A 25534-nucleotide genomic window follows, 5' to 3' on the forward strand; every position below is an offset into this window, starting at 1 on the left:
GGTATCTAGGTAGATGGGTCACTTTTTAAAATCAAGCGCCACATTATATCTGCGTGAGGTATAATGCATGCAGAGGGGGTGTTCCCCCACAAAAAGCTTTGTAATAGCGACGCAGTGAAATGTTTGAGATTTCACTGCGTCACTTTTAGGATGCTGTTGCATCCTTTAAATATAGTGCAACGAGGCACATTTTATTACACTGCTGGTGTGATGCGTCACTTTTCTGTACACAGTCCTTATGACATTCCAGATGTGTCATATTTAATGTATGACGAATCATGTTGCAAGGAGTTACAGATACGTCAGTATTTCTGACATATGTGTAAACATAAAAGTGATGCGAGGCCGGCGCAAAATTTTGACGCAATAGCATCCTAAAAGTGACGCAGGGAAATCTCATAGATTTCAGTACGTTGTTATTACCAAGCTTTTTGCGAGGGATTGCCCCCTCTGCATACATTATACCTGATGCAGATACAATATGGCGCAGAGTTTTAAAAAGTGACCCATGTACCTAGATGCGTCACTTTTTAAAAAATAGTGTCAGGTATAATGCATGCAGAGGGGGTGTTCCTTGCAAAAAGCTTGGTAATAATGACGCAGTGTGTCACTTTTAGGATGCAGTTGCGCCAAAATCTTGCGCCTGCTTTCATATGCTGCTTTCCCCATTTGAAAGGACACATTACTGGAGTTGCGTCACTTTTGTGACGCACTCCAGCAATGCGTTACTTGGAATGTCATAAGGAGTGCGCACAGAAAAGTGACGCATTGCACCAGTAGTGTAAAAAAATGTGTTGCGTTGCGTTATATTTAAAAAGTGAGGTATCTAGGTAGATGGGTCACTTTTTAAAATCAAGCGCCACATTATATCTGCGTGAGGTATAATGCATGCAGAGGGGGTGTTCCCCCACAAAAAGCTTTGTAATAGCGACGCAGTGAAATGTTTGAGATTTCACTGCGTCACTTTTAGGATGCTGTTGCATCCTTTAAATATAGTGCAACGAGGCACATTTTATTACACTGCTGGTGTGATGCGTCACTTTTCTGTACACAGTCCTTATGACATTCCAGATGTGTCATATTTAATGTATGACGAATCATGTTGCAAGGAGTTACAGATACGTCAGTATTTCTGACATATGTGTAAACATAAAAGTGATGCGAGGCCGGCGCAAAATTTTGACGCAATAGCATCCTAAAAGTGACGCAGGGAAATCTCATAGATTTCAGTACGTTGTTATTACCAAGCTTTTTGCGAGGGATTGCCCCCTCTGCATACATTATACCTGATGCAGATACAATATGGCGCAGAGTTTTAAAAAGTTACCCATGTACCTAGATGCGTCACTTTTTAAAAAATAGTGTCAGGTATAATGCATGCAGAGGGGGTGTTCCTTGCAAAAAGCTTGGTAATAATGACGCAGTGCGTCACTTTTAGGATGCAGTTGCGCCAAAATCTTGCGCCTGCTTCACAGCAAACCTTTCACATGGTGCTTTTTCCATGTGAAAGGACACATTACTGGAGTTGCGTCACTTTTGTGACGCACTCCTGCAATGCGTTACTTTTGTGTTTACAGATATGTCAGAAATACTGACATATCTGTAACTCCTTGCGAATTGATTAGTCATATATTAAATATGACATATGTGGAATGTCATAAGGAGTGCGTCCAGATAAGTGACGCATCGCTATTTTCACGTAGCGATGCGTCACTTTTCAGAAATGAGGCCTCCAGTTTATTCACTGTGTCATAACTTTCTTTTCTAACACTCACCTTCTTTCAGTCCTCCTACTTCACTTCCTTTCACCTCTCATACCTTTCTGTTCTTTCTTACTCATTCTCCTTTCAATTATCAATGCACTATATTTCACTTACTCTTCATTTTTTAAGATTATAGCTCTTTGATGAGAATTGGAGGTAGTTCTGAAAAGAACTTTTGGTTTTCTTCTTTTAACTGAAGAGGAACAAAAACAGGGAATAGAAACTGCTCAACAGGAGCAAAAAGAAAAGAAAAAAATTAGGGGTGGGAAGGGCAGTGATGGTTCTCTAATGCCCGAACCATGAGCAGGACACTTTGCTCCCCATAGGTGAGGAGTTGATTGCAGTATCTGCATCTGACGACCCCATGGTTGAATGCAGGTTGAATATTTGCTACCTGCCCCTGAGATTGTTCTCTTCTGGAAGAAGTTGCTCCTCCTGTTGATGTAGAGGCCCCATCTCTAGGAACCTCCTGTGCCAGAGCCCTGACACTTTCCCGGGCAAAATTCTGGGGGTGCCTGGTCTCCACATGGCGAATCATGGTGAAGTTGCCAAAAGAGTATTTTTTTAGGGGGTTACCCCGTGACAGGACCTTTTTGCAGATCCTGCACTCTACTTTTGGTGCATTCACCTTCTTCTGGTCTGCTGGAAACTTAAAAAATTTCCAGATGAAATGTCCCTTCACCTTTGGGGTAGGAGGCTCTTCATCAATGAAATCATTGGAGTCATCTTCACTGCTGGATGGTCTGGCAGCCATGATGAATCCAGGAATATGGAGCAGCAAAAAAGGCAGGTCTTTCAGTCACAAAAGTGAAAGAAGAAGTGAAGGAAATGGGTGGGGATTTCATTCATTGTAAAAAAAAACTGTTAGCAACCAATGAAAAGTGTTATTTTAGGGTCACATGACCCGACGCGTTTACGCTGCGCGCTCCGGTGCACTTCCGGGTGCGTTTACGCAGCGCGATCGTAGGCGCTTCCGGGGCGCAAACGTGGCGCGATCGTAGGCGCTTTTGCGTGCGTTTAGGCGCCGCGCACGTAGGCGCTTCCGAGGGCACGTACGTTGCGCGCCGAAGTGACGTCATCAATCTTTAATAGAAATGCATAATCATTTTCCATATTAAAAAAAACAAATTTTATTTGTATGGTACGAAATGTTTTGCATTATTATTAACTTTTCATTCATATTTTTTTTTCACGAACGACAGTTGCGCTCTGGGTGCGCTTTCAGATGAGCTCTCGGAGAAGCTTACAGGAGAGCTTAGCTGAAAGCTTACCGGAGCGCGCACCCAGAGCGCAAAAGAAAAAAATTATAAAAAAAATGAATACTTAAAAAAAAACAGCAAATTGTAAAAAAAAAAAAGGTTAGAAACTCGATATACAAAGGAATTAGCATTTAAATAACTATGAAATTCACTGAAAAAACCATAGGTTTCACACCAGTTATAGTTAGGAATTAGCATTTAAAAAACCTATGAAATTCACTGAAAAAACCATAGGTTTCACACCAGTTATAGTTAGGAATTAGCATTTAAAAAACCTATTAAATTCACTGAAAAAACCATAGGTTTCACACCAGTTATAGTTAGCTGGAAATTTTACTGATATAAAACCATTGAAATTCCCACGTTATAGTTAGTCGGACTCACTATAACTTGCGCGTGCAATGCACTGCTGATGACATCACATATTACATCACTCATGACATGGTCAGTGACATCACTCATGACATCACTGATGACACCATCCAGTGAATATGTGTCTTTCTGAAAAATAAATATTAGTGAGTTATGTTTAAAAATTTAAATATATATATTAGTGTTTCACTTTGTGTATAAGTGGCTACATGTGTTGGTAAGTAGCTACATGCGTATGTATATGGGTTATTAGATATTTTTATTAGTATCAGTATGACTGTCTATATGGTTTAGTGGGGGTATTACTTAGCACATAGATGCATGAGTGACTGACTCTTTGTTTGTATGTGTTTTGAAGACAGTATATGTACAGGACTGTATGGGTGGATGAGTGTCTATATGTGTTTGTTAGTGAGTGAATGACTGTCTCACTAGTGTCTTTATCAGTAACTATATATGTTTTAATCTAGTATATATGAATATTGATGTATATAAGTGAGTATATGTGAGAGTAAGAGATTGTAAGAGTTCCTGTTTAAATAAGTATGTGTTTCTATAAGTGATTGTTTAAGAGAATAAATATGTGTAATTTTAAATAGAAGTAAGGTGGAAGTGTGTGTATAACTCTATATTCAAATAAATGGATGTACAATAGTTTATTTGCACGTGTGAATATGTGTGTGAGTAACTTTTGGATGAATGTCGGTGTGTAACAGGATGTATAGGTGTATCACTTCATATGATGAGTGAGTATATGTATGAGTGACTATATAGAACTGTTGGTGAATGAGTGGATGTGTATATAGATAGTGGAATTACTGAATTGCTTGTTGTAACTGATATAGGTATCTCCATTTTATTAAAAATTTCAGTTTCTATTTTTGAATATGTGTCTCAAGGGTTACATTATAGTGAAAGGAGGTCTGTCACTATGTCACAAGGATGGTGTCATGAGTGATGTCACTGACCATGTCATGAGTGATGTAATATGTGATGTCATCAGCAGTGCATTGCACGCGCAAGTTATAGTGAGTCCGACTAACTATAACGTGGGAATTTCAATGGTTTTATATCAGTAAAATTTCCAGCTAACTATAACTGGTGTGAAACCTATGGTTTTTTCAGTGAATTTAATAGGTTTTTTAAATGCTAATTCCTAACTATAACTGGTGTGAAACCTATGGTTTTTTCAGTGAATATATATATATATATATATATATATATATATATATTATATTATATATATATATATATATGTGCATTAATATAGATAAATCACAAACCAGCCCTTAATGCCAATTGATTTTAACATATACTTTTCACAAACTATGGGGTATATATACAATAAAATGTTGGAGCGCTGAGCTGCGGCACATTTGGCAGACGCAGGGATACACTATATTTACTCCAATGCAGCATACCCCTGTGTTTTCTCTAGGTCTGGTGCCCTTTCCATATTTGCTACTTTTATGTGTGCTGCATTCTGTTGCACACATAAAAGTTGCAAATCGTCATTATTTATTGACTAGTTCTGTGCAGGGAGGTACACCTTCCTGCACATAAACAATCATTAATGGATTTTTGGTCTTTCGAGGTGTGCTGCACAATTAAGCACACATAGAAAAAGAAAACTGCCACAGATTTAGAGATCCTTGTAAATACGGGGCAGTGTCAAAAAGCAATGGGTGTTGCGGTGGAACGCCCACAAAAACACCCATTGCACGCCCCTTTCAAGCAGATAAATTAGTGTAAAGGTAGCATATTTACAAATCGGCTTTAAGCCACAAAAGTTGGTTTAACACCACTTTGTAAATATAGTGCAGGACATACCGCCACCAGAGAGTTAAAGAAAAAGTGATACTCCAGTGGCGCAAGGGGCTTGTACATATGCCCCTATATGTCAAGCCTAAGGTGCTTATCAAAAAGCTTCTTTTTTAAACCAGATCAGACCTAAGGCAATAGAAGCATTTTTTCTTAGTGAATCAATCAGGCTTGTAGCTCTCTCTCTCCTAATTGTGCCCAAAAAGTATCCTGACAATACAGATCTTCTATACCCTCGGTTTGACAGGTGGGGTAACCTGCACCAAAACTATTGCCTACTATGATAACCTGCAAGATTCCATGTAACAAAATACCCATTTGTAGGCTTTAATGTAAAGTAATAACAATTTACCATTAAATGTTTACTGATTTTAGTATAAGCTTTTCACATTGAGCGTCACGCCTATTGCCTTTATCATAACTTTCCATTATAAACAACCAGACCTACAACCTTTATCATTGGCTGGCCACCATAACCAACTCAGACCTACTGTGTTGGTTCATAGGCCTTCCCACGAGACACCATCATGCATACCATAATAATATTACAAATTAATACAAAACTGAGTTGTCAAAACAATATCAAATCCATACCAATAGAGCTAATATATCTATCACCATAGTGCAGATTATCTGTCCCCATGGTTTGTTTACCTGGGCCACGAATACCAAATCTCTTGCCTGCCTAAAGGCTTTAGCACAATATAATAGCAATCAATCCTTCAACGCCTATTGTCTTTAACTCATCCTTTCAACAATAGATAGATCAGGCCACTGGCTTTGTCGTAATGTTTCAAAATTATAGATCACACCTAAGAAATCTGCCATGGCTTGTTCCCATTAACCCTTTACCCTTTAAAATCGGTTTTGCACTTTACACAAAGCCAGCCTATTCAAGTGCACATTAACTGGCAAACATCATGCATACAGTTATACAATGAAAAATATGAAGAAAAATACATCTTGCAAAACAATACACAACACCACTCAACAGAGCCTAACAAACATCACAGTGAAAAACCCGAGAGTTTGTCAGAGTGGGGGTCAAATGCTAAAGCCCTTGCCTACCATGGTAATTTGTGAGGTTACCTGTAACAAAATATCTGTCTATACCCTGTAACACAATGTAATCATAACCAGGGGAGAGGAGTTGGCCTAACGGTTAGGGCGGTCAACCTCAAATCTGGGGAACCAGGTTTGTCTCGGCAAGGATGCGCAACATCCTGTGATTCTGGGCAAATCACTTAATCTCCCAGTGCCTAACAAAAATTAATGTATCCTCATGTAGCGCAACTTGTGCTCGTGTAAAGCGTTCTGATAATCGATATCTTTGGGTCAAGTTTGCGCTATATAAAACTCAGTTAAAAAAACAAAAAAACAAACAACAACTGCTAAAGTCCTACTGCTTTTAAAATATGCTTTTCTTGATTAATAAACTAGACCAAGTTCCTTGGTCATACAATCTCATAGCAAACAGACCAGATTTATGGCATCAGACATGTTTCCAGTGCACCAAACCAGCATATGGCTTGTAACCAAAACTTAACGCAGGCCTACAGTTTTGAGGCTACGCTTTTCCACAAGGCAACCACCAAACACACAGTCATGACATTAGAAAGATGTACAAAAGTACAGTTAGCTAAGCAAAATACTATCTTTCCTAAGAAGATTCTCAAAGAGCAAATCTTCTATATCCATGGTTTGTCATACTGTGTGACCAGCACGTAAAACCATTACCTGCTACGGTAATCTGTGACATGCCATACCACAAAATACCTATCTGTAGTCTTTAATCTAGTGTAGGAATCTACCCATAAATACCAAAAGACTTTGACAAGTGCTTTTCACAATAAAATATGTCAGGCCTGATGCCTTTATCATAACATTTCATAAAAAACAAAATGGGTCAATAGCCATGAATATTGGAATCCCAACCTTAACCAACTCAGTCCTGCTGTTTCAAGTATAAACTTTGCAACAAGCCAAAAAGTGCAATACAACCCGGGTGCAACTCTGAATGTCGGGTTCTGGACGCTGGTCTGCAAGGCAGCGTCTGGCAGCGTTCAGAAGATTCTGGGCTACAAACTTGCCCCAGCATGCTTTTTCAGCCGTTCGGGCCCTGTGCGGTGAACAGGAGGTCAGCCAACTGACTCTTAGAGTCTCTTGCGTTGACTGTGTTCTGGAGACAGCTGCACCACGAGCAGGACACAGCAACCACAATCCCTTCTCCTTTGCTAGCCGCCAGGTTCAGCAGGTGCATTCCATGTGGGTGCAGCTTCTCTTTGCAGGTTCCAAGGTGTAGCCGGGCAGTCCTTCTTCTAGTCCGGTCGAGATCTGAGTTCTGGGTGCCAAGGGTGCCTTATTCATGCTCCAAAAGTGCCTTTAGGGTAGACGTGGTTAGTAGCCCATGAGCTTCCAGATTCCCTCCCTCCTGATGACCACTTTTTGGGATGTGTGGTATCTGGCTATTCCAAGATTAAACATTCTGCCCACTCCCAACATGGCAAAACCCTTCTGTCAGAGTAGAGCTCCCTAGCCCAGCCCAGAGGTGTGGCTACCAAGGGGATACACGTCCCTGGAAAACCGGTTTGTCAACTGGTTTCCCCTTCCTTGTTCATAGTGCCAGCCTATCATCTAGACAGGCAGCCCCTCTCCCAAGTGTTACCCATTTGTCCTTCAAATTAAACTTTTCTTTTGAAGCTCGCCTTTTGGGCCAACACCCCTGTGGCTTCCTGCAGAAGGGTGTTAACACCTCTCTCCAGTGTAGGCTTCTATTGTCTCCTTTCCTGGGAGTCATTAGCACATCCCCCCAGAAGGGCATCATTCTGTCTCTGGGACAGACTCCTTGTGCAACTGTTCGGGACACAGGAGACTAAAGGCAACAAAGTGGCAAAAGTTGCACACTGCAACCTGTTACATTAATTTCGACTTGAGAATCAAGTCAGGCTTCATGAATGACTTGTTTGATGCCTTGGAGTTTCAACTGTGGTTGCACCTTTCAGGAGTCAGCACAGCTGAGGGGTCAGCGCGTAACCCTGTACTTATACTCGTCAAAGGGGCGGTCCAGCCTTTCCACAGTAAAAATGAAACATTTCCGGATTTGTACTGCCAGAACACTTTAAAGTTCATGTTCTGCCCATGAAATATGCTGCATACCTCCTTCGGGCCCTGTAGGCCTGCCACTGGGGTGACTTACACATATTGCAGAGGGTGGTTTGGCTATGCCATTGCTTGAAATAGCAAAGTCGGGCTAACAGTTTAAAACTACTCTTCCTGTCTGCAAATACAGACTGAAAGACTTGTTTTGCCTGTGTCACACCCAGGGTGACACAACCATGTCTGCAGTCCCAGGGGTGACGCTCTAACTTAAATGCTCTGGGGTCCATTTACTAGGGACTTACAGGTATGGCAGCCTATGCCAAATGTATATAGCAAATGTAACATACATTTTGGGTTCATAGCTCTGGTACTGAGGTCTGGTTAGCAGACATCAGTGCATTCTCATAGTCGAGAAAACAGCAGCATCAGTGCAAAAACTTGGGTGTGGCGTTTCGATCCTTACAAAAGATTTGGGATCATTATCAGGACATTAACAATGCTAAGCCTGTATACATTTTTCCTAGATCGAGGTGAGAGTGACTTGGACGAGTAGAAGTCCAGGCCAAGTACAAGGAGAGTAAAGGATGCAGACAGCCGGGGCCAAGGTCTGTGCAGTTGGATGCTGGGTCAGAGTCGACCTAATAAAGGCTGTAACAGCTTAAAGGAGGTGTTTGAAATGTTCACTTCTCGAAATCAGAATGGCCTATTGCATTGGGCTGCTGTATATCAGGGCCGGCAAGCCAGTAACCTGTGAGCTGCGTCTGCGGTCTCTAGTGATAAGGAATGGGGTCGAGGCCAATCTGTGAACAAGCTCAGTTACAGCATGACTTGCCTGTCGGGATCGGGATATGAAGGAGAGATACATTTCTTTCACTCCCTACATTGTTAATGTCCTGATGGTGATCCTATACCTTTTGTAATAATCGAAATGCTGTCGACTTGTTGCACACCATATACACCTCTTTATTTAATACTTATTATGTGTAATGGTGTCTCCACTATAATTTGTTTGTCTTACCAAAATGTGTCTCATACAATTTACTCTGCCTGAGCCTTTTTGTTTCATGTTGTACGTCCTTCCCACTAAGTTGGATACAGGATTGTGTCCCACTTTATTTATTTCTTACTGAATTTTGTGTAAATTTAAGAAACTATATATTAAAAACACCTGTCCGGCTAGACTGCTGTAAAATATAATACTGACTGGGTCTATATTTATTGATTGCTCTCAATAATCCTTGTCTCGGGACCACTGTCTTTAGAAATAACAGAGGAAGACTGAGCACTAAATTTACTGACACAGTAGGTTATGTTTGTGTGATGCATTTGTAAGATTTTAGAGGCACAAGAGGTGAGTTCTCAGAAGAACAGCGGGTCTGTTAGTATAGTAGGTGGGGACATAACCTGGTATAATTGAGGGAGCATTCGGGAGGGCTGCTCGAGAGTCTGCTAGTAAGTGACAGTGTCATAATGTTCTAGGTCAGTGGTGCTTAACCTTTTGAGTTCTGTGGACTCGCACTTAATCATTATTGGAAACTGGGGACTCCCACTGATTCATTATTAGAATCCAGGGACCCCCCTGGGTCATTAGTGGAATCAATTTGAAGACTTGAACCACTAAACAATACATGCACAATACAGGCACATGCATTCATTGAAAACATACACAAATAAACAAATGTTTTATTTAATTCACATATTTAAAAAAGAAAATAATAATAATAGTTTTATTGGGAAGGTTGGAGCTTTTCTAAATTCAATTGAGGCCAATTTTTCATGCTATATTCTGTTTGATACACCGGCGCTGCTCCCACTAATCAATCTGAGGAAACTCATTTTCAGCCTCCAATTTCAAATTCCTTTACATCTACAGAACGTTTTAAAATGTTCAGTTTTACATTTTGCTTCATCTATACTAATATAATAAAGAGAGAGCCCAAACCTTTGAGGCGGGTAATCTCAGGAACCACAGCACCAATCACAACACCCAATACAGCGTTGGAAAGGGCAGTTGCAGCAGAAGGACATAGGCTATGCAGACGCCCACCATATACATTTAAAAGGTAAAAGAACCGTGCCAGCAAAGTAGTCCCTTGTGGGCGTGTCTGCGTTGTGCTGTGGGCGTGTGCTGGGGGCATGACAAACGCTGGGGGCGTATGGTACGTTCCGCCATTCATGCCAGGTCTCATATCGTGTGCTGTGGGCGTGTGCTGGGGGCGTGGGCGTGTGCGGGCGCAGGATTACGGAAAAAAAAGCAAGCGTTGTGCCCAATATTTCATTGTTTTTTCTTCCCAGGTTCTGTACATTCCAGCTCCGGGTGTCCACCCTGCTCCCTTTAAATACGCCTGCACCCCATAATCATAACCCACACTTTCTTCTTTAAATAACCCAACACCCTTAAACCCTAACCATCTTAACCCTATAAATATACCCTGTACCCCAAAACCCAAACCTATCCCTAAACCCTACAAATACCCCTGCACCCCAAAACCCAAACCTACCCCTGAACCCTAAAAATACCCCTGTACCCCAAAACCCAAACCTACCCCTGAACCCTAAAAATACCCCTGTACCTCAAAACCCAAACCTAGCCCTGAACCATAAAAATAACCCTGTACCCCAAAACCCAAACCTACCCCTGAACTCTAAAATACCCCTGTACCCCGAAACCCAAACCTAGCCCTGAACCCTAAAAATACCCCTGTACCCCAAAACCCAAACCTAGCCCTGAACCCTTACAATACCCCTGTACCCCAAAAGCCAAATATACCCCTGAACCCTAAAAATATCCCTATACCCCAAAACCCAAACCTAGCCCAGAACCCAAAAAATACCCCTGTACCCCAAAACCCATACCTATCCCTAAACACTAAAACTACCCCTGTACCCCATAACCCAAAACTATATCTGAACCCTTAAAATACCCAAACACCCCAAAACATATACCTCAGTACCCCAAAACATATACCCCTATACCCATACTTACCTTATCCAAACATAAAAAAATGCTTTTACCATTCATGCATTTACAACAAATTTCGTTAATGTATGCGTGGTAAAAGCATATAAAATGTAATGCCATGCGTTATAATGGCATTGCGGAGTCACGGTACTTTCGTAATGAAAGTATGCGGAGTGATGGTATGCGGAAAGAAAGTTGCGGAATAATGGGTGTTTACCCTCCCCCGGTAAGTACAATGGTGGCACGGCGGCCCACATCTCCAGCAACATACTCATATTTTTTCACCACCCATTTGAAAAATGCACAGGTCTCTCTCATTGATGGCCAGCACCGACATACACTTTTAGACACACCCCTGCCACAAGTTCTAGCATTGCGAACTTTAGAGCTGGGGAGCTACGTTCGAATCTCGGCATCAGCTCAACATCCTGTGATTCCAGGCAAATCGCTTTGCCTACCACAAATGAATGTGTTCTTCTGTAATGTAAATTGTGCTCATGCCATGTTGTCGAGTTCGCGCTATATAATATTGCAAGGAAAAATAAAGTAGGGAAACTCAAGTTCACACACTACTGAACGCACACTCTTAAGTGCATCAGCGGTGCACTGTGAATCGGAGCGCTTCACAGGCTGTCACAGATAAGAAATGCTATTAAAACGAAATCCTACACAACAATATACTATTGGCCGGCAGCAATTCATACCCGGACAACGTCGGGACGGGCTGCTAGTTATTTATATACACATTAGGAATCTCTTAATGTTATTTAATATTCTAAGTTGTCGTGGACCCCTCTACGAAGGATTCGTAGACTGGTCCCTGAACCACAGGTTAAGACCCACTGTTCTAGGACATCAGTGTCTAAGGAACAGTTGAGTGAGCATGTGCCTTAGAGAGGCTCTGTATTTGAAACCCCAGTTAAGGGTCAGAAAGGAATGATGTCTTCCTTGAGGTCTCTGGCAGAGGAGACATTCAGGGACACAGTGGCTTCTAATAGACACCTAATCAAATACAGAGTGTGTCTGAATTCTAATTCAGAGATTTTTTTGAAGAACATCCGGACTGTTATGCCATACTTTATAAAGATTTGGAAAGTCACCTTGGTGTTCTATGACCTCATAAAAAATGTAGTCTGCAGCCTCATTCCTCTATGTGGTCAAGGAACTCCTGTGTGACTTGCAATGTCTTTTAAATGTGTAGCGGGGGTGCTTTATCTAATATATTACCATACCTTTTGCGGGCAAATATTCTTGATTCTACGCAGAATGGGTTCCGTGCTGACCACAGCACGGAGACAGCCCTTCTATTCATGGTAGAACATCTCCGCTTGGTGCTAGATTCGGGACAAACGGCGGCGCTTGTTTTATTAGATCTTAGCGCCGCCTTTGATACCGTCTCTCATAAAATCCTTCTCCAGCGCTTGGAAGAGGCGGGTATCTCAGGGACTGCCCTCCAATGGTTCCGCTCTTTTCTTGCCGATCGATCTTTTTGATAGCTATTCCACCCCATCAGTCCAAATTCCATCCGCTGGACCAGGGGGTCCCGCAGGGAACCTCGCTGAGCCCCACGTTATTCAATCTGTACGTGAGGCCGCTGGCTGAGGTCGTCAAGCAGTGGGGCCTGACCATGGTCTCATACGCTGACGACACTCAGCTGGCGGTCACGCTCAGCGGGGACTCCGATGTGGATGCCCCTAGGTTCCAGAATGGGCTGAGGTCGCTTGCCAGTTGGATGAATTCCAACCATCTCCAGCTGAACGCAAAAAAACGGAGATACTGATTACCGGCAAGAAATCGGAACTGTGGGGTGACATATGGTGGCCACCGGAACTGGGGCCTACCCCGACTCCGGTAACTGAGACAAAAAAATCTCAGAGTATGGCTAGATACCGCCCTTAACTTTGTCTCCCACACCAAGAGAACTGCTGCCAGTTGTTTTGGCATCCTGCGAGGACTAAGACCAGCATTGAAATTTTTTGATGCTTCTACCAGGCAGCTGGTCCTGCAGGTGACGGTGATCTCTCGGCTTGATTACACCAGCTCTATCTTGGTAGGGGTGAATCAAGCCGAAATTGCACGTCTGCAGCGTGTCCAGAATGCGGCAGCCAGAGCGGTGGTTGGTCTGCCCAGGTTCTGCTCCGCTGCCAATATTCTATGCTCCCTTCATTGGCTTCCAGTCAAGCAGAGAATTCAATTTAAAGTTCTTTGCTTGTCTTACAAAATTCTTAAGGGCCTCTCTGTTCCTGCCCGTTCGTTGAGATCTCTTGGTCAGGACCTAGCAGTGGTCCCTCGGTTTAAACTTAGCCAAGCTGGAGGCCGCTCATTTCGAGTACGGGCTGCTGCCCTGTGGAATTCCCTCCCTTTAAAGATACGTGCATCTGATAACCTCTTTCTATTTCGTAGGGCCATCAAGACTTTTTTATTTCCCTGAGTCCATTCCCTTTTAGCTCATTCTCTCCTTAGTTGTGTTGTGTTGGCTACCTTGTCAAGCGCCGGGACGCTCCTTCGCTGGAGCCGCTGTGCGCTGAATAAATTAAATTAACATAACATAACATAACATAACATTTATAATAGCTCCTACCTGCTTCAGCTTGTGGTTCATGCCCAGGCTCCAACTTCTGTGGCTTCATGGCCCAGTGAAGCTGTTTGCAGAACTCCTGTCGATCATCCACATGAATGTAGTCATATACATTTTGGTGCATCACATCAGTCTGCAATTGAGAAAAACAGCAGATTTAGTATCAGTTCCAATAAAAACATGTTTGCTTTTGATGTCCTGCAAAGTTGATGCAGAAATTGAATTCTAATCACATATGGCGCAGTTCAAGAATAGACATTCCATTATTCCTTGAAAACATCCTGAAAATGGGATGCTAGATATCTGACTTGATTTTATGTGAATTGTTTTTGTTTACAAATGATTGGGTTCAGGAATTGCACATCAAAGTGAGCAAAGAGCTTGAAAACAAAAACAAAAAGGTTACATGCAGAGAATCCCTTCTCTCAGTGTGAATTATGCCAAGATATCTGAAGATTATAAAGCAACAAGGTGACTAAAATGCCTCACACAATATCAACTTATAATTTTCACGCCACATCTGAGGTCAGATGTAGAAAGCATTTTTGCGATCGCAAATGGCCAAATTAGCAGAATATGTCCGTTTGCTACTGGAAAAATAATTTTCAAAATGTACAAAATGCAAAACATGATTCAGTAACTTGTAACCGAATAACATTTTGTATTTGGAAGGGGTATGTTTAGAGCGTCCCTTCAAAATACCGAATCAGTATGGTATGTATTACTGTTTGCCAACCAAATTCCAGTCGCAAAACAGTAATACTTTACCATAAGTTTAAAATTGGGGGTAACCCATTCACAAAAAGGAAGGGGTCTCCAAGGGACCCCTTCCAGTTTGAGAATGTAAATAATATTTTTTAAGAGTCCCACGTACCACTGACTACTCTTAAAAATTAAATTTCAAGGTTTAATTTTTTTCTGTTTAGGGATTAGCTATATCCCTAAACAGAAAAGCGATCTGAAAGCGCAATGGAATTTAAAACTCATATGTGGGTATCACAAATGTGGCAATTGCGTGTCCTGTTCAATGACGCTGGAAGGCAATATTTTTGACCACGATGGGGTCAAATGGAAACACAATGTGTTTACAAATTGTAAGACCAAAAATGTGGTCTATGCCGTGGTATGTCCATGCAATAGAGTGTATATTGGAAAGACTTGCCAATCCATTAATGTAAGGATCACACATCACCGTTCCCGAATAAAGAAAAAGGTTTCGTCCGCACCAATGGTTGAACATTTTTTGAATCACAACCATAGTAAAAATGATTTCAAATGGACAGTATTGGCCTGGATTTATTCTAAACACCAGTCCAGTGTTGAAACTGTGCTATTGCGAAAAGAAGCATATCTCATCATGAAATTTGATAGTGTCAACAAAGGACTTAACTGTCTGAGTGAAGTCAATAGGGCATGAGAGCCACATGCATCATAACAACTGCTTGGCCTCACTACAAACCCCATAATACACTGCAACTGACTGTATGGTTCCAGACGGTCTGATTGGCAAGACCAATATCACATGACCGACACTTGAATTTTGAAGTTGATGGCATATCCGCGGATCCTGCTACCTGCATGAATCTGTGGCAGAGTGAAACTGACAAACGCTGTTAGTCGTGCCCTCCAACGGTAAGCCATTGAAGTAGTTCTGTTGGCTTCTTCTTGTCATTCAATGTGGGACCATTTTAGTGACTCTCTCCCGCACTTTCACTCTCCATAGAACCGAAGATCTCCGAAGCAGCAGCGGCCTTAATTTCCACGTCCTTCTCGTTCTCCTCACGAGTAAGTCTCTTGTTTTCCAACAAGTTTCAGCCGCTTAGCGGACATCCAATATACTTATGTTCTGCCTGATTCTTTCAGAGATGTAAACCGATCTGAAAATTCAATACACCCGCACGACGGCAGACACGCCGCCGGAGCAAGAAGGTTCAAGGTAAACAATAATACTGTGCCCCCCACACAAGTACGAATTGGCTTATACTGGGAACTTTCATTTCTGATCCAAAAATTCACTCTATTGCAGTATGATATCCACGGCACTGACAACATTTTAAAAGCAAGCGCATCCTTGGTTACGACAAAAATAAGGTATGCCGCATCGTAATGATGCAACTTATTTAAAGATTAAATGGATTGAGGACCTCTTTGTAAAATACTCTTCCCCCACTTCTCTTTTTTTGTAAACAGTTCCCATGGATTTGACTCATCCGGCTCTGATGAGAGTCCTGTGAATCAGACAGTGGGACTCGAAACGCGTCGGCATTTATCCTTTAACGACATTTAATGCCAGCAACATTCGTTTGTTAATCAGCATCTATTCCCAGATCAAAATAGGAACAGATTGATACTGTATTAGAAATTGGGGTGACATTTCAAAAGCTTTTTCCCTACCCCATAGGATTTGCATTGACAATTCAGTTTGTTACTACTAAGTTTTGGCAACTGTTACTTGTTTTATTCCTGAAAATTCTGAGCACACATTTTTTGTATTTATAATCATATGTTTATTGTCATGTCTTTTTCATTGTAAATATTTATGATTTGTTCCTCACTGTGTTGAAAATTGTATGGCACTACATGAAGTTGACTGCGGTTTTTTTCTGTCTTGAGGTAAAAAGAATTTGAAAAATAATCACAAAGAAAAATGACATAAATCGATGTCAGGAGAAACCAATAAAGTTTTGTTTATCCCCACTTAGGCATTCGTTGTTTGAATCCACGTTAGAGGCTTAGGTAAACCCCCTTGTACTACATTGCCTTGTAAATAAGGGACCCTTTCACACTATACTTAGCATAAAAGGGGCTGGCAATGGGTGTTGCGGGGGCGTTCCACTGAAACACCATTGATTTTTACGCTTCCCCGTATTTACAAGGGTGGCATAAATATGGGGCAGCGCCAAAATTAACACCAGGGTAAACCTGGTCTTAACATGGCGAAACTAGGAGAAATAGTTAATGTCTCCTCATTTTTGCGGTTTCTATGCGTACTGCATTGTGCAGCACACAAAAAAATAACAAAAAGCCATGAATGATTGTTTATGTGTATGAAGGTGTCCCTTCCTGTACATAAACAATCTTTAAAAAAATGACGATTTGCAACTTCTATGTGTACTGCATAATGCAGAGCACACAGGAATTTCAGCTCCCCCTTTGTGATTGTTTATGCGCAGAAAGGGGCACCTTCCTGTACATAAACAATCATTCCCCCCAGCGCAGGCACCCTTGCACTCTGGTGTCAGGGTGCTTGCGTTGGTGCTAGGTAGCTTAATTTAGAACCAGAGCTAAGGGAAAGGCAGGGGTGCACCGTATCTTTGTAAATACAGTGCATCCCTGTGTTTTTAGAATGGCGAAGCATGGCGGTAGCAAGTTTTGCTTAACACCACTCTCCGTCATTCTGTTGTACATATGTCTCCTTGGATTAGTTTATTTCGGAAAAAACTCATGTTTGCATTTCAGAGTGCGAAAAACCTGAAAGACAGACTAGTGAGGGCATACACTGAACCCAAGAAACAATCTCTCACGTAACTTTGGGGGCTGACTCCAGTAATTAGACACCATAGATGTGGAAATTGCATTACATGCAACTGCACTGGTGCTGTCAAATCTTGTACGCTCAATAGTAGATAATGGACATTAAAACACTTCCCAAACTGTGTTTCTAAAATATTGCATACTGTATTGAGTGTCCTTGTAATTGGAAAGATATTTAAAAAACCACACAGGAAGTATGATGCCAAATCTTACAGCATCAATCACGAATCAGGAGCAAAGTTCCAAATATAGTGCTGGTTGAATATCCAAGAATAATGAATCATACTGCTGATATTGAATATGACACTTTACAAAGCACACGTTACAACGTGTGTCATTACAACACATTTCTTACATCGCAAAATCCATTACAACGCATGTCGTTACAACGCATAATCCATTGCAACGCAATTACTATTCTAACTCCACTGGGGCGTTACTTTGGGGAATGCTTTGTAATGGATTATGCAATGTAATGACATGCGTTGTAATGGATTTTGTGATTTAAAAAATGAGTTGTAATGACACACGTTGTAACACGTGCGTTGTAAACGGTGTTTCCTGCTGATATCAGGTGGTTTATACTGGATGTGGATATGGGGTCAACAAGAGGCATGATATGGACTCCATACTCACAATAAAAGAAAACAGATGGATTTGGGTCTGTGACACTCAGAAAAGGTCTGAATCAATGGCATAACACAGGCCCACACAGCCCCAAACGGAGCGTGTGGGCCGCCGAGCTCCAGGGGGCCCCAACATCACAGTACCCACACCTGACAGCTCAGAGAGGGGCCCTCCATGTGTCTTTGCAGGGGGCCCCCTCAAGTTTCATTACGCCACTGGTCTGAGCCAACAAACTGAATGACATATATTGGCCACATTTTAATCTATGAAAGCTATATTGTTTATTCCTCCCTAGCAAGTGTATCCTTGCCTTCTGTATTGTGTTCCCTGGATTCAGAGTAATATGAGTCAAGTCAGAAAAATATTTTGAGGTGGACAGTGCCCTTTCTTACCCCCGTTAACATAGCTGATACCAGTCTTTACGGGATGAATTGTGCGTTACATATAATAAAAATCACAAAGATATTATAATGTAAGATTGTGGGTAAATGTAGTGTTTGTAAACCTGTTTGAGTTTTGTGAATGTACACCATCTCTATGGAAATAATTGCAATACTTCAACACTTCATTAATCCCGCAGAGCTGCTGGTGCATCATTATAACCTGTCTCCTTTTCAATTAGGGCTCAATAACGCTAGTTAAAGATGTATATAGCCATCCACAATAGTTTATGGCTGACACTCCCTGTTTTTCACAATATACTGTTCACGATTTTCCATTGCGGAGGTCTTTTTTTATTTGTAGAACTTATACTTTCTAATATTTTCTATTAACAATTACTGCCTATTAGATCCTAAACGTTGTTGCAATTTTAAACCCTGACCACATTGTAAATTGCTTTTTGTGTCTACTGGGTCTGTTGAGTGGGTCTCCTAGAAGACCCATGTTTCATTCTCTCGTGTATAAAACATTTTCTTATTGTGCTAAAAAAAATTATCTATTGAATTAAATATTTATAACTGTTTATCCTTTGAAAGAGCCTCATTGTCATTTACATATTATCAAAAATTACAAATAATAAAATCAAATTGTGTAAACAAAATGTCTCGTGAAATAACTGCATGTGATCCTGTGATCCTCTGATTGCATACTTTGGTTATTCATTTTTTTCTGATGGTGAATAATACTTTCACGGGGCATAGACGATCTCAGACAACTAAAGATAATTGCACGGAAATCAGAAAAACGATGGAGAGTCACACGTAAGGCAGAGGATAAAGAAATTCATAGGACTTCCCTAAAAAGCTACCATAAAGCTATTCGGTCTGCCCAAAAACATCACATAACAGCCCAATTATCAGCAGCTGGGAAAAATGCTAAAGTCCTCTATCAAATCTAACAGACCTTTATCAAGCCTGCAGCCTGTGAAACAGAGGGGATTGAGTCCCAGGAACTCTGTAACAACATCTCACAGTTCTTTGTTAGAAAAATAGAAGGCATTTACGCTAAGATCTTAGCCTCAAAATCTACCTCTAATAACTTGAGAACTGTTGACAGTATGGCTCCGCCACACCTTAGCACAGCAGAAAACAATGCAAGCAAGCTTGTTGAATTCCCCCCTATATCAATGGAGGACATAAGCACTCTAATCAATCAAACTAAGAGTGGATGCCCTTCGGATATTATTCCAGCTCAGATCATGTCACTTCTGAGGGATGATCTGGGTGCCGGAATTCGGCAGGTAATCAATCTGTCCTTGAGGTCAGGGGAAGTCCCCCTAGACTGGAAGCGTGCTCTGGTGAGGCCTCTACGGAAGAACAACTCCATTCCTTGGACTGACCTCACAAACTTGAGACCTATCTCTCTCCTCCCTTTTTTAGGGAAGCTCACCGAGAAGTTTGTTAACCGGCACTTATCCAAATACATCGAGAGTGCAGGGGGACTAGACCCCTCCCAATCGGGTTTTAGGCACAGGCAGAGCACTGAGACCGCCTTGCTGTCCGTCGCTGACAATCTTCATATGCTTCAGGATAAGGGGTACTCCGTTATCCTGGTGTTGTTAGATTTGTCAGCGGCGTTTGACACTGTGTCACATGATATCATGACCACCAGACTAGTTGACATCGGCCTGGGAGGCAAGGCGCTGGCCTGGTTAAGGAGTTTTTTCACCAAACGCACTCAGAGAGTCATACTTGGTCCCTACCAGTCAGAGGAGGTGGAGATCTCAAAGGGGGTGCCACAGGGCTCCTGCTTGAGCCCAACGTTATTTAACATCTATGTGGCACCCCTAGCTAACATCATGAGATCCCACGGGTTTATCCCTGTATCGTATGCAGACGATACACAACTCCTCTTTCCGTTTAAAATCATGACTCCTGAAGTGCGTAACTCCTTTGCCCAGGGGGATGAAAGAAGTGGCACATTGGATGGCAGCAAACTTCCTTCAGTGTAACGTCTCCAAGACGGAGGTGTTGCTCTTTGGGGAAGCCAAACGTTTGTGGACTCCTGACTGGTGGCCTCGGGATCTAGGCCCAGTCCCTGAGCTCAAAGTGGTAGTGAAAGATCTAGTAGTTAAACTGGATCAGGAGCTCACCCTTAAACATCACGCTACTCAAGTAGTAAGCTCCTGCTTCCATGTTATTGGGCTTCTCCGAAGGGTGTTCCCCCTGTTACCTGATACCACCAGGAAAACATTAGTTCAGTCGCTCGTGCTGAGTAGGCTGGATTACTGTAATGGTTTACTGCTAGCTGCCAATGAGGGGATCACTGCCAGACTTCAAGTTGTGCAGAACACGGCTGCACGCCTTGTTCTCAATGCCCCGGCTCGGACTCCTTCAAAACCCCTTCTCAATAAACTCCACTGGCTCACGGTAAAACAAAGGGTGATGTTCAAAACTTGTTGCATCATCCACAAGTGCCTTTCTGGTAAAGGCCCAGAATATTTAACAGAGAAATTCATCCCATACATCCCCGCAAGATCTCTGAGATCTGGAGACCGTGAATTACTATGCGTCCCCAGATTCTGGAAGACACGACAAGGAGGAAGGGCTCTATCAGTAGCAGGCCCGAAGCTTTGGAATGAACTTCCATTTGAAATTAGATCATGTAGGGAACACTTTCCCTTCAGGAAAAAATTAAAAACTTTCCTGTTTAATTATTAGTCTGGTTGAGCATCTAACAATATATGAGAGGGCTTTTTGCTTTCTGATGTTGCCAAAGGCGTGGAGATACTCCTCAGGGAGTCGATTCCCAGCGCGGTACAAGTTTGCAAATAAATAAATAAATAAATAAATAGTCTGCTTATATTAGTATCAGCAAAACACACAAGATGATGGACAGAATGTTGCACAATGGCAAAACATTCACCCCCAGTCACAGATCTGGGTTTAATCCATCGTTATTTTGCTCACCAAGCCACCCCAGTTCAGACATAGCCATATGCAAATCAGTCTTGACCCTGTGCCTCATGGGAACAGTCTAGATCGAACTGCCAAGCCATGTCTTCCCTGGACCCGAAGCAAGTATCCTAGGACCGGTTTCTGGCTATCTGCCTTCATCAGCCAGGATAGCTTGACTCCAGTGGCATAGTGAGCACGAGACCCACGTCTGGGCATACCCTTCCCAAATAGAGTGAAAAGAAAAACACACAAGATGATGGACGGAATGTTGCACAATGGCAAAACATTCACCCCCAGTCACAGATCTGGGTTTAATCCATTGTTATTTTGCTCACCAAGCCACTCCAGTTCAGACATGGCCATATGCAAATCAGTCTTGACCCTGTGTCTCATTGCAGTTTGGGCTGGACTGTTCCCATGAGGCACAGGGTCAAGGCTGATTTGCATATGGCCAAGTCTGAACTGGGTTGGCTTGGTGAGCAAAAAAACAATGGATTTAGGCCCAGATCTCTGTACTGGAGTGAATGTATGACATTGTTCTGCATTATGTCCATCAACTGTTGTTTTTGCATTTATAGTAGTATCAGCAGCTGCCATTTACAGACATATTTGTAAAACCAATGTGTATACATTTGTTAGCGTCTATACATATATACATATTTTGTTCAATAGATGGAATTATTTCTTGAATTCTCTTGTATCTTGTATCTCCAACACTACTTTTTTAATCCCTTTAACAGTTCTACCAAACAACGCAATGCACTCATAATATATTTTTTCATTCCATCTTGTTTCCTTATCACGTGGGGCACTTCTTACATATGTTGTTATTAACTCAGTTCGATTGTTTCTTTCCTATACCAATATTGGGCAGGTTTACTAACACTTTGCACCAGTTTACGTCACAAAAGTGATCCAAACCAGCACAAAGTTATGTTTTAGGATTCACTTTGCAGTGCAAATCCTCATTTGCATTGAAAAGTAGCCTTAAAGTAACACAAAGTAGTGCTTTGTGCTATTTTCCTTTAAGGGGGCATTCAATAGGTGTTACATGGGAATCCGCATGAAACCACCCATGGATTTTGACACAAAACCATGCCTACTAAAAAGGTTATACAGCTCTCTGTGCCTACTTGAGGCAGGCATACATTTTGAGAAAAGTTTACTTTTCTCGAAATTATTTCTACTTTCTTTTCAAGTGTGCTGCACTGTACTTCCCACATACAAAATGGCAAAAGTGTTAAACTATGTTAAAGCACAGTATTTTGTACTGGAGGGGTACCCTTCCAGTACAAAACGTACGCCTGACGTCACCCTCACACCTTTGCCCTATGGTGCATTGGTGTGTGCTCTGGCACATGGGAGCCCACAGGGTGCCAGAGAAATACCGCCATATCTTACCAGATAAGGCGCAGATGTGCTCCCTCTCTTTTGTGCAAATCTTGTTGCTGCATTGCGTGAATACTTAGTAAACCTGCCATATATTTTACGATATTAACTCTATTTCATAACGACTAATTCTGTTTCTGCTTCTTTGTAGCGCGCTCTAATCTCCTACAGCATACTATTTTGCGCTATAAAAAATCCATTAATAACAAATACAATAAATAGCAATTCCCACTTCTGCAGTTCCTTATTCTATTATCCTGATGCTAAATAAGGAAGGTTTCTGCGTTCCTGCCTTGACTCCGACGGTTTCAGCCTAGGTCTCCGAGGGATCCCACACATTGCACCAGCTGTCTGGATTGTCGATTCTGCCATTTCTGCATCTCATTTCTTCAGGCAGGGGTTCATCACAAGCTCAAGGCAGCAGCTGCCTGGCTCTCAGGCCGTGGGTTTAGTGGATTATAGGCATTCGCCCTGGCGCCCAAGATGTTTGTTTCACTTTTGCGATTATAAGCAAGAACATCATAAATAAAACCCTGGCTTCCTGTTTCTGTCTGGAGCAGTCACCTGAAAATGTCCCCCTGTGCTTTCAGCAGTATTCAGTCATTAACAAGTGATGCTTTACCTTAACAGTGAACAAGATTCACTCCTTTGTGTTGTCTTGTCTCACATCCAGCCTTGGTGGGGGGGGGGGGGAGCAGGTGTGTGTGTGTGCTGTAGTATAATGAAGTCCAGTAGTCCAGGGTAGATTAAGTAAGATGTTTTTTAAGTATTTAAGTAGATACCATGATGAGCCCCACCAGGAGCAGCCTTCCTGCTGCTCAGCCCATTCTCCAACTGACTCTCTCACTCATCCAACATTCCACAGCATCACCACATACCAACATTCCACTACCCCAGTCACGCTGGCTGAGGAGCAGGTATAACAGTGTATCACTTTGCTAGGGTGACCAGATTTTGGGAACCAAAAACCAGTACGTACACACCAGAAATAAAAGTAGGGCTAAAGCCTTTAGTCTTACCTCTATATCTGGCCTGTCCCGGTTTTTGTGTAGCCTTGTGTGTGTGTTGTGTGTGTGTGTGTATAAAGCCCTTGGTCAAGTTTGTATAACCAAGATGTCAATACACGTTGTAACTGCGCGATTACAGATAAATAGATGGTCACATTATAAGTGTAAAATGCTATGTTAATAGATACATGCCCCTTTATACAGTAAATGCTAAATATTATTGAAAGTACATAAATACATGAAAATTAAGTGTTATCCAAATCACACACGTGAATATATATGAGAACGGAAATTTGTTGTTACTTTATGAGAAACATTAATATACGCACATATATAAATGTTGAGGTTACATGGTAAATGCACTTTCTATATTGTTTTGAGTGCACTTCATTTCATTAATCATATTAAATCACACAAATACATAAGGCCCTAAGTAAATGTATATGTGGCCTAATAAATCGTAAAATGGTGGACCCAAAATTACGCCGCTCCAGTTACCCCTCTGATGGTGTATCAAGCCATCACAGATCACAATCTGAGCTTATCAGATGGAGCAACTAAAAACTAGTGTTCTTGAGCATTTTCTGTCTTGAATCCTCCAGAGTTTCATATCATCATGGTATCTACTCGACTCTCCTCAAAATCTACATCTGCTCTCCTCCTTTTCACTTCTGTCTAGCTTGTAATTAAAGATCTTGAATAGAAATATCACACAGAGCAATTCTCGAAAGGGGTTTCAAAATGAAGCCCTATATTCCACTTCCCAGTTTTCCAAGCCACTTGCCAACAGCAGAAATTCATTCCTAATAGCTCCCAAGCTCATGGTACTTACAATTCCTTCAAATCCTTTGTCAACCCAGAAATATACTGGATATATTTCTCCAAATCCTGACTTTTGCCAGGAATATAAGTATAGCATTGCTAAACTTTGAGCATCCTACAGACTCCACTCTCTTTTGTGAGCAAGTCGGTTCTATCAAACCACTAACCTTATCACAATCATTACAGTATTTACAAGCAAAATAATTTGCGGTGCTGGTAGCTAACTTGTCCCCTAAACCCATAGGCAGCTTTCTAATCTTCAGATCATTCAGAATCACACCTTATGATGGCACTAAAAAAAATCACTCACTGCTTCTGCTCCTCCAACACCTCACTTTGCCCTGTGTTTGTCCCACATGGGATGATCAAAATGTTCTATATGGTACATTTTCGGGAAAACTATACCAAGATAGCATATACCATGCAATCCATGGGGCAAAATGCTCACGTTGTCCACAAATAAAATACACTCCAGGAATCACAGGATCTTGTCTCTCTAGATAAGGATAATTCTTTCCTCTCTCCTCGAAAACATGTCCACAATCACTCTCTCCTACAAATATTAGATCAATAGAACTCTGGTCAACATGTATACACAGCTTCCCCTTATGCTGCCAATCTAATGTTAAAGCATGCAAATTTCCTTGTAGGAGATGTTTGATATCTTCACTATTCCACCCAGTCTGTCTCTTAGGATCTGTATCAGTTCCAGATCTGGAATCTAGATCTCTCCTTCTGTCTTATACTAAGTTCAGAAATGTATTTTCCACATCTGACATTGAAGGAGTCAAATTATGTCTATGCTTATATACAGTATCTAATGACTTTAGAGACACAAAATATTTGCCTGCAATCTCTGCATCTTTGATTTCATTTACAATTTTCTAAAGCGTGCGAATGCCCAAGGGCGTTTTGCCGCTGGCTTATTATTACGTTCTACAACCTAAGTCCAGCCTGTCTATA

The 25534-nt window shown here is 41.7% G+C and overlaps 1 protein-coding gene across 1 annotated transcript in view; it reads right to left on the bottom strand.

Moving 5' to 3' along the window:
- LOC147722732 (aryl hydrocarbon receptor repressor-like) overlaps positions 1 to 25534 on the bottom strand; it is an 831322-nt gene that overhangs the window by 228174 nt on the left and 577614 nt on the right. The window contains exon 6 of the mRNA XM_086966883.1: positions 13858 to 13987. Within this exon, the coding sequence (XP_086823009.1) occupies positions 13858 to 13987 (130 nt within the window). The remainder of the gene's footprint in view (positions 1 to 13857; positions 13988 to 25534) is intronic.

This window comes from Lissotriton vulgaris, chromosome 4_1, assembly GCF_964263255.1.
Source record: "Lissotriton vulgaris chromosome 4_1, aLisVul1.2, whole genome shotgun sequence".
In the NCBI taxonomy this organism is placed as follows: domain Eukaryota; kingdom Metazoa; phylum Chordata; class Amphibia; order Caudata; family Salamandridae; genus Lissotriton; species Lissotriton vulgaris.